The sequence below is a fragment of the Octopus bimaculoides genome, chromosome 9 (assembly GCF_046866305.1).
Source record: "Octopus bimaculoides isolate indiv1 chromosome 9, ASM4686630v1, whole genome shotgun sequence".
In the NCBI taxonomy this organism is placed as follows: domain Eukaryota; kingdom Metazoa; phylum Mollusca; class Cephalopoda; order Octopoda; family Octopodidae; genus Octopus; species Octopus bimaculoides.
The window spans coordinates 10,216,002-10,226,380 of NC_142936.1; the positions used below are offsets into that span (position 1 = coordinate 10,216,002).

The following is a 10,379-nucleotide window of genomic DNA, read 5'->3' on the forward strand; positions in this document are numbered from 1 at the left end:
GTGTGTGTGTGTGTGTGTGTGTGTGTGTGTGTGTGTGTGTGTGTGTGTGTGTGTGTGTGTGTGTGTGTGTGTGTGTGTGTGTGTGTGTGTGTGTGTGTGCGCGTGCGTGCGTGCGTGCGTGCGTGCGTGCGCGTGTGTGTGTGTGTGTGTGTGTGTGTGTGTGTGTGTGTTCATCTGTTCCTTGGCAATGTTTGTGTTTCGTAAAGTGCAAAACAGTTTCGCTCATTAAAATGAGGTCAGTGCTTATGCCTACCATAAAAACATGTTTGGCCAATGTGCAGTTCATTGCAGAAAAGATCTGTGGGATGGGAGGGAGGTGGGGGGGGGGGGGGGGGCTGGCTACCTTAGTAGAAAACAAGTATGGGTTTGCAGCAGGAAAGGTATCAAGCTGTAGGAAACTACTTCAACAAGCCTTATTTAATCAATGCCAGTGTGGGGGGGAAGTAGGTGTGAAAACAATAATGATCAGTGTGTGTGTGTGTGTATGTGTGTGTGTGTGTGTGTGCGTGTGTGCGTGTGTGTGTGCGTGTGTGTGCGTGTGTGCGTGTGTGTGCATGTGTGTGCGTGTGTGTGCATGTGTGTGCGTGTGTGTGTGCACATGCATGCGCACATTAAACCAATGAAGAAGGATGGGTCTGAACATATACACAGATGCATGTAAGATGTGCATACACATACACACACACACGCAGAGCCCCCTCAAACACATACATACATACATACATACAGAGGAGAAGCCTCTGAAGTTGCAACACGTATTGATTCTTTTTCTCAAACATCATCAACAACAACAATATCCCCCACTGTTGTGCATGTAACATGTTGAGCTTATTAGAGCCTTCCTTGTAACCATGTATTCTTTTCTATAGCAATGGCAAGCTTTGCTTATCAAATGAAGAAGCCATCAGCTCAGAACTATCATCACATCGCTAGATCTTTGAGAAAATAACAACTACAAAAGATAAATACAAGAGCTATGTTGTAACAACATTGTAAACCTAAGCCGCTTATTCAAATGATGCACTGTCAAAGCTATTTGAGGTAAATATTCTTGCTAACTGGCAAACTGTCACTATTTCTCTCCACCACCACAAAGACAGAGAGAAGAAGAATGACTTCTGGAGATAGATCATTGATTCCAAGCCAATCAGCTCTTTACCCTGCAACCCTCCTACACATCTATTCAGTTTCTAATGAATCAAACAGGTTTTTACTTAACCAATACGATTTCTAACAAATAAGAAGCTTCTTGCGAATGCTTTTCCTCCACCAAAACAATCTTCCCTTTTTTAGTTTTGTTTCCTTTGTATTTTATTTTCTATTATTTCCATCCCTTTATCTCTTAGCTAACAAGAAGATCACAGTGCAAGCAATTATCTCTACTAAAACCAAAGAAATCCTCCTCTCTCTCTCTCCCACACACACACACACACACACACACACACACACACACACACACACACACACACACACACACACACACACACACACAGCTAGGAGCAAGAGAGGAGGAGGGATTACTAAATAACTCAATCGTCCACCTACAAGCTTACGGTTTCAAAGTTGCAGCATGGAAAGTACAGAACTTCCCAAGATTACGCAGAGATAAATGCCCACATGAGGTAGGCTACATCTGTAGGTGGGGAACCAAATGATACCTAAAACAAAACAACAAAACAAAACAAAACAAAAACAAAAAAAGAAAAAAATCTTAAATTTGTCTTTCAAGAAATTTCCTCCATCAGAAACAACAAAAGCAACACCACACATGTTAACAGCTCCCCACATGAGCTGAAAACAAATAAAAAAATGAATACATTTACCAGCTTTTCATGTGCATTACAGCACACTTTTGCAACATTACATATAAGACCTCTCCCTAGTTTAATTTATTAGTAGAATAAGATAATGACTGAAAGGAACTTTAGTAGTCAGTTAGTATTCCTAAAATTGTTCAAATGTTTATAATTATGTCAACATTTTACTATTTCTGTTGCATACCTCAAAAGCATTAGCATTAGGAGAATTTAAACTTATTTAAACTTAGAGTTCTATATTTGAGAGATGAGGAATTAGGTACAGTATTTACATTATTCACATTTGACAGATATTTATCCTCGTCTGTTGTTAACACAACGTTTTGGCTGATGTACTCTCCAGCCTTCATCGGGTGCCCTGGGGGAATTTGAACCTGGGTTCTCATCCCTAATAATAATAATAATAATAATAATAAAAATAATAATAATAATAATAACAACATCGTAAAAATACCTTAGGAATGAGAACCCAGGTTCGAAATTCCCCCAGGACACCTGATGAAGGCTGCAAAGTATATCAGCTGAAACATTGCGTCAACAACAAACAAGATGAGGACAAATATCCGACTAATGTAAATAATGTTATTTAAACTTATTTTAAACTTTTTTCATGCACCCAGTCATGAACTGATTTTCATTTTTTAGCATTAATTCACAAAAACTGCTCTGTGTACAGAGAAAGCCTCAAATACCAAGGCATGTCTTCCAGAAAGAACCCTGACATAATAACTGTGCCATATTGTTGTCATGTGGCATTTGTACTTTAATGGCTTGGACTATTTTGCTAAAATGGTTTGGCTTAGATTCCAATGAGTCAGATTCAGTAGGAAGATCTGTAGCAATGGCATTAACTCATATTTGAGTAGTAGAACTGTAGTCAATGATTGAGCCTCTTCCTTTTGATGCATATAAAGGGTGCCAGTGCCTAAGATGGCTGTTCAGGCCAATGGTGATATACAAGAGCCAGGAGGGGGCATTTATTGCAGGGCAGAGTTGGTGAGAGATGAGGAAGTATGCGTCACACATTGCATCTTCAATGTTTGATCTCTGCTTCTTAACTCTGTTATTTTTCCATCAGGTCTGTTCCCTTGACGATGACATGTTGCCACCTTGGGCAGTCCTTGATGACTGTCTCCCAGATATTTGGGTCAATTGAGCAGCAGAGGAGAGTGTCCTTGAGGTGGTCTTGGAAACAAAATTTGGGGGCTCAATATGGTCTGGTACCCCAGGCCAACTCTGTAAAAAAAGAGTTGACGGGGAAGGCAAACGTGAGGCATGCGTATGATGTGTCCCGACCAGCGGAGACAGTGTTGTGTGAGAAAGAACACTGACAAAACTCTGTTGTATTGTTGCCATACAGCACTTGTACTTTAATGGCTTGATTTCTTCGCTAAAACGGTTCAGCTTAGATTCATTCCTATGAGTCAGATTCAGTAGGAAGATGCAATCATAACAATTTTGCTGGTAAAGTAAGTTTTAAACTCCTAGCATCAAAACAAATAACAAGTTCTGCCAGTCAATTATATGTCCATAATTTATCAGTTAATCCTTGCTTGTAAAAAAGATTAATCTTCAGAAATACTATTAGAAATTAATGTACAGGAGGAAGGACTTGATCGATAAAAGTTGTCAGTGATAATCAGCTTCTGTATGAAATTATATGTTTTTTTAATAACTCTTTAGGCCAGCAGATTTCTGATTGAGAGTAATATATTATGGTGTCCCAACTGGGTAATATACACACAGAGAGGTAACTGAAGCTTGCATATGAAGTCATAAATTAACCAAAAATAAACAGATCTAGTAAGCAAACCTCTTCCAAGACAAACTGCAGAAGCTGACGCTTATGATGACTGTATCAGTTCAGATTTGTGAATCTGTAAATATGCTAAATAGTCATCTTGTGTTTCAACATCTATTATTTTTCTGATGAAGCACATAAATGATAGTTATTACTGTACAATAAAACAAAGTATTGTTAATTTGGCCTCTTGCTTCAACTAACTCATCTACAGAACGTCATCTTTTCTTTTTCTTTTTCAAATGTGCTGTAAAGCAACTTTGATATGCAATTGTGTCTGCAAATCTGATTTGAAAAAAATTGCTATATTCACAATAAATCATTGGCCGTTCTTCTATTGATTTGCAGAGGAAAAAAAAAAAAAAAGAAGAGAAAGAGACGAAATGAAAAGAAACTAACATGACATATACTGTGTTACAGACACTGGCATCTTTTTGTAGTAGTAAAGTTAAGAAAACTGTCAGGATAGAATTACATAGTTTTATTTTTGCTTGTTTTTAGTTCTTTTTTTTTTTTGCTTTTTTTTTTCCTGTGGATTTTATGACCACCAGTTAAGAGTAAGAGCCAATCAGAAAGAGGAAAGAGAGAGAGAAAGAGAGAGCAAACAATGACGTGAATTAAAAAATCATATGTTACTTATAAAGAGATATAGCCGCTAAGTGACAGTCTTAGTGCTGCTGTAGTAGCAATAACGCACTGCTAGTGCATACAAAATGGTCCCAGTAACAGTGACACTTGCATTAGCTTAACAAATGTCCCAGGCATCAGGTTGGTCATACAAAGCTGACATTCCAATGCAATTCTCAAGACAATGGCAAAGATAAAACATGCGGAAAACTGAAGTGTTGGAAGAATGAAAATAGATTGTTCATAGAGAAATTGATAGGAAACATTTTGCCTGGGGAAAGAGAAGATTGGTCAGGGAAAGATAAAAAGAATGCAATTTGTTTAATACAACAGACTAAAAGTTCAAGATGGAAAATGTCTGGAAGCACAGAATAGTGGCGTGCTGAGAAAACTTCATCCCAAAACTCATGCAACTTAAATAAAATTTAGCTGTATGTGGAAGGAAGGAGTAGGTATATCAGATTTTGTGTATGTGTGTATATATATGTGTGTATGTGTGTGTGTGTGAGAGAGAGGGGGGGAGAGAAGCATCAGATAAAGCAACATTTTATGATTGACTCCATATCTGTTTGTTCTTTGTTACATGTAGGAGAGCTCTAGGAAAGATTTTAATGAGTTATGACAATAAGTAGTCTTAGATATTTGTTGTTTTGAGTCATTAAGAACTTTCTAAAAGATTAATTGATTTTGGGGAGGAAGAGCAGGAGGGGAAGTGGGGATCATATCAGAAAAATATTCTTTTGATATTCACTAAAATTGCATATTCTCTACATGCTAAAAGCCAGACTATCTCAATAGCTGAGATCTAGTTTTCAAGAACAATTTGCAGTGCCACTTGTACTAAGAGAAAGAGAATTGTAAAACTATTCAGAAATAACTAAACATTATTCTAATGTTGTAAAGAATTCTATTGTAATCTATTCTCCACTATACTGTTACTCTAAGCAGAAATAAAACTTTGTGTCTTTAGAATAATTTTGTTTAGAAACTAAATTCTTGAATGCAGACATATTATAATTATAAACATTTAAAAGTAAAACAATTAGTATTTATGATTTGAAGAAGTAGAACAAATCTACCTCCTTCATTTCATTCATTAATTCAGTCATATATTTATTTATTTATTTATTACATAAACAGTTGTAGTAGAAGCAGAGGTTACCAAGGTCAGACAGAACAGAAGAAAATCTCAGTTTTATGAGGTGAAAAAGAAAAAAAAAACAAGAGAGAAGCAGTGGGTGATAAAACAAGTACCGGTGTTAAATAAGCAGCTAGCTATGAATAATATTTAGGAACCAAGAAAATCCCAAAATCAGGATAGTATGAAGGATCAGCAGCCTAAAGTTTGAAAAAGGAAGGTATGCAAGTTTGGAAAGACGCAAATCGACAAGACTCTTACCGATTCGGATGGTTGCCAGAGAAATCGGTTGATCTCGTATCACTAGGACCTGCTTGAGGTCTGGAAATAATAAAATGTGCACATGTAACATATCTTATTCCTGGGACTTGCTTGAAGCAAAATAAACCAAGGGGGCTGGGAGAATAAATAAAAACTCAGAGAAAATTCTGAAAAATTAAATTTCAAAATCAAAACTGAAAATCAAAAAGGTGTAAATTAAAACTGAAAATAAAATAAAATAATATGAACATAAATAATTAAAAGAATTGAAAATACAGAATTTAGTACAAACTAAACAGAAAGCAGGGTGTCTTCAACTAATTTAGTGCACTCTGTAAATAACCAATTTATTAATGCGAAAGTCGAGGGGAACTATGGTTTAGCTACATGTATGTATTTTAAATATATCATTATCATCATCATCATCACCATCATCCATTTTTCCATGCAAGAACTTTCTTTGTCTCAACTGTCTTTTGGTGTACTTTTATAGTCAGTACATTCCAACCTTGACCTCTCTCACATTTTCACCAGCAATCATCCATTTTCCTTACATTTTGAGCTCCACGCTTGTTTTATTTAAGAAACAATTACGTATTTCATACTCACCTCTTTCCAAGTTCTTTCTAAGGAAAGAGTAAACTTGTCATTAAGTTCACATCTTTCTCGCAAAAAAAAGGATTAGCTTAAAACAGATTGGAAGTCAGATCACTAATGCTTCTCAATAGAGTATTAGAGAAAGGTGAAAAGCATGAATAAAGTGATGACACTTACCTGCCAAACCAGGCTTAACAGATGCCTTAGTCTCATCTCTATTATTTCTACAACTAAACAATAAATGAGGTGAGCAGGTCATTGAATGTTGTGACAATGATGTCAACCACAGAAGATGGTTGCTGCTCCCCCTCAAAAAGAGAAAAGAAGCTCAACAGATCACAGCATAATAACTGCAGTTTTCTGAATTCTATTTTGAAAGGTTCTAGATGTGAACTTGTGCAGGGAAACAGATTTTGTAGTATCATGTGAAGGCCATTATGCCAATATCAAACACATGCACTGACTTGTTTTCACTGATTATTATTATTATTATTATTATTATTATTATTATTATTATTATTATTATTCAGTAGTTTTATTTTTATAGCGTGCCTTGGGTATGTGCTGTGGTTTGCTGTGGTGCTCTTATGGTTACTGTATTGAAAGTGTTTTGCGTAGGATGTGTGCAGTGCCCAGTAGTGCAATTTTCTGTATGTTATATATATTTGTAAGTCATGGTGTTTTTGTTATGTATTTGTCTGAATATTTTTTTATTATACCTAAGGCACCTACTATGATAGGAATTGTTTCTGTTTTTAGATTCCACATTCGAGTTACCTCTATTTCAAGGTCTTTGTATTTTGAAAGTTTCTCCATTTCTTTTATGGAAATGTTGCTGTCTGCTGGTATTGATACATCAATTAGAAAGCATTTTTTTCCTTCATGATCTTTGACAACTACATCTGGCCTATTGGCCTTAATTTCTCTATCTGTGTGTATTGGCATATCCCAGAGTAAGGTTGCTTTCTCGTTTTTTGTGACCTTTTCTGGCGTGTATTTATACCATCTTTTTTCTGTTGTTATTCCATAGTGTTGGCATAGCTTATTATTATTATCATTATTATTATTATTATTATTATCAGTCAATTAGTTAACCATTTAGCCAATTAACTCATTGACTGTGACTAATCATTGAGTCAATCGATCAATCAGCAGGGGTCTGTTTCAGATTTGTCTAGACAAGCGGTTCTCAATTGGGGTCCATATGACCCTTGGGGTTCCACGTATAAGATTCTGTCATTAAAATTTATGTGCAATAAATCGTTTATACATCTATAATGCACAAAATATTTTAACACTTGTTAAATACAATTTCTAATAATATTTAATTATAAAAATACATTTTTTTTTTTTGAAACATAGAATGAAATAAGAATCAAAGGGGCCTAGAGGTAAAAAAAATGGTTGAGAACCACTGGTCCAGATAGACTTGAAACAGACCTAGAGTAGAAAGAGCATGTCATTGATGAGATTGCAAATGATAACGAAAGGACTTTGACAAACCTAGCCAATTGATTGACCAAACATTTAATCAATCTCAATTAGTTAAATGCTTAAAAGTTAATGAAATGACTAATTGTAAAATAAAGAAGTGAAATAGAACCAGTGCATGTGTTCATTATTGACATAATGACCTTCCCAAGATACAACAAAAAAAAAAGTAATTGCTCCAACACATAAAAGTGTATTGAGGTAGTTCATGATCAATCTCATGCAAAAGTTGATCCTATTTGTCCCAATCATTTTTTATTGAAATCAAGTAAGAGTGGTGACGGTGATTGTGAGACCTGACCTACTACCATAATTTGCCAAATAAGATCCTCACTGCGTTTCTGAATCATTTGGAGATTAGCCCCCTTCCCCCTTCACAATGCCTATAACACTTCCGTTGTAAACTACCTACAATCATTTAAGATTCATGGTCACAGACTACACATACACACAAGCACATGCATTTCTGGCCAGAGCTGGTTGGGACAAACTCACCAGCGCTCATCTTACCAGGACAACATTAAAACATATGTTATGTTTTCCAATCTTCTAAACATCCTTAGACATCACACCTACACAAAGAACAACTACTTATGTTCATACATGTAACTCACAGAAGATAGTCAATACATTTAATCTGATACAGAATATACATACCCATTCTACACACACAATTAAGTTTACCAGTTCTTTAATAATACTCCAATAATTTACAACATAGTCAATATGATGATATCACCAGATTCTTAAGTGCATGGCGTTTTTTGCCACATCAGTTTGCACGCAAATAGGTTATGTAGATATGTAGGCAAACTTGAAGAAGAAATATGAATTATCAAGTTATCACCCATTAAATTTCAGACTGCTCACAACCACTACAGCTTCCCCAAATAACAGGTTTCTCCTCATCTTTCCAGTTGAACTTCACATTTAAAATAATAAAGCAGAAAGTCAACACATGATTACCTGTGACTTTTATTTTTGTATGAATGAATATGAGTGAGCAGAGAGAGAGAGAGAGAGAGAGAGAGAGAGAGAGAGAGAGAAAGAGAGAGAGAGAAAGAGAGAAAGAGAGAGAGAGAAAGAGAGAGAGAGAGAGAGAGAGAGAGAGTATGTGTGTGTGTGTGGTGTGTGTGTAAAACAAGCAACATTTATTTTTCACTTATTTTCATTTACTTTAAGGTTGTTTTGTTTACGATCTCTCCCTTTCCACTCTCTCCATCATTTACTGTCGGCTATAAAGAGATTCTCATCAAATGCTAACCCTACAGTCTATTATTATATTGATTCTATCTCCGACTGAATACAGTTTATAGACTGAATTTGATTGTTTGGCTTTTTAATATACAAAACCAGGGTGGGTGCAGACCCAATCATTTGTAGGCTTTTTCTTCAATAACACAGCAAAAGAAATGCAACAGAAATACACACACACACAGACACAAGCACATACTTGTAGATAGGAAATAGCAACAAACATAACATAGTAAACGCTAAGACAGAGCGAACTGCTGAGGAATGCAGTTCAAATCTTAAAGTTCAAAGTATTTTATCTGAAATTCAGTTACAGAATGCTCGGTTACACTATCCATTCCTCTACCACACAATTCCTCTCTGGGGACTTTTAAAAATATTTAAAACCACTACATCTAACAAATTTTATACATAACCACACATACATACATACACATACACACATGCATGTATGTATGTATATTGTGTGTATATAGATAGAGAGCAAGGGAGAAATGGAGAGCAAAGGTTACAGTTTACAAAGTAATTTTACAATATTTGTATAAACACTGATAGACAGAGCGAGCAGTAGTGAAAAGGTCAGCAAAATGATGCATCTCCTTTCAGTTGTCATAGTTGCTTTTTCTGCTGTATTTCGTTTCGTTTTGTTTTGTTTTTTTTAGAGCAAAAATTTTTTGATATCTAAATAGTGTTTAGAGTATTGCTGTCTCTTGAGGTGGAATACTGCCACAGACTGATAGCATTATCTTGATTAAAGACTGAGACATACACGCACGCACACACACACACACACACACACACACACACATGTACAAATACGCACGCACTGCATACTAAGTGTATAAGAGTTGGCATGCATGTACATTGTGTGTGTGTGTGTGTGTGTGTAGCAAGGAAGATCAGAAGGAGAATATATAGTGGGTATGTATGTAGGAAAGAGAGGGAAGGAAATGCATAAATAAAGGGAGAGAAAGAGGGGTAGAGAGAGAGAGAGAGAGAGAGAGAGAGAGAGTAAGCAATGTGTGGATGATGTAAGAAACAGGGGTGTACAAGGAGGGAGAGAGAGTGTGTGTGTGTGTGTGTGGATGATGTAGTATGAAAAGCAAGTGAGTGCAAAAACATAAAGAGGAGAGGAAGATGCAACAAGAGGCTATCAGAGAAGAGATAGAAGAGAACAGTGTGTGTGTGTGTGTGTGTGTGTGTGTGTGTGTGTAATTGACAAAAAAAGAGAGAGAGAGAGAGAGAGAGAGAGAGAGACTGTTTTGAGATGTGATTGCGAAAGGAAAAAAAAAAAGAAGAGTGGGTGAGATGGAGGACATAGACAGGGAAATGAAAAAGATTGAGAAATAGACAAAAAGAGAAGAATCTTCACAAATGTCTTCATGGAACCCAT

The 10,379-nt window shown here is 36.0% G+C and overlaps 1 protein-coding gene across 39 annotated transcripts in view; it reads right to left on the reverse strand.

Moving 5' to 3' along the window:
• LOC106871661 (serine/threonine-protein kinase mig-15-like) overlaps positions 1 to 10,379 on the reverse strand; it is a 764,441-nt gene that overhangs the window by 516,741 nt on the left and 237,321 nt on the right. For 21 of the 39 annotated variants that reach the window (XM_089357111.1, XM_089357081.1, XM_089357079.1 and 18 more), the window contains one exon: positions 5,645 to 5,704. The exons of the other annotated variants lie outside the window; for them this stretch is intronic. In XM_089357111.1, the coding sequence (XP_089213237.1) occupies positions 5,645 to 5,704 (60 nt within the window). The remainder of the gene's footprint in view (positions 1 to 5,644; positions 5,705 to 10,379) is intronic. 39 annotated transcript variants of the gene reach the window in all.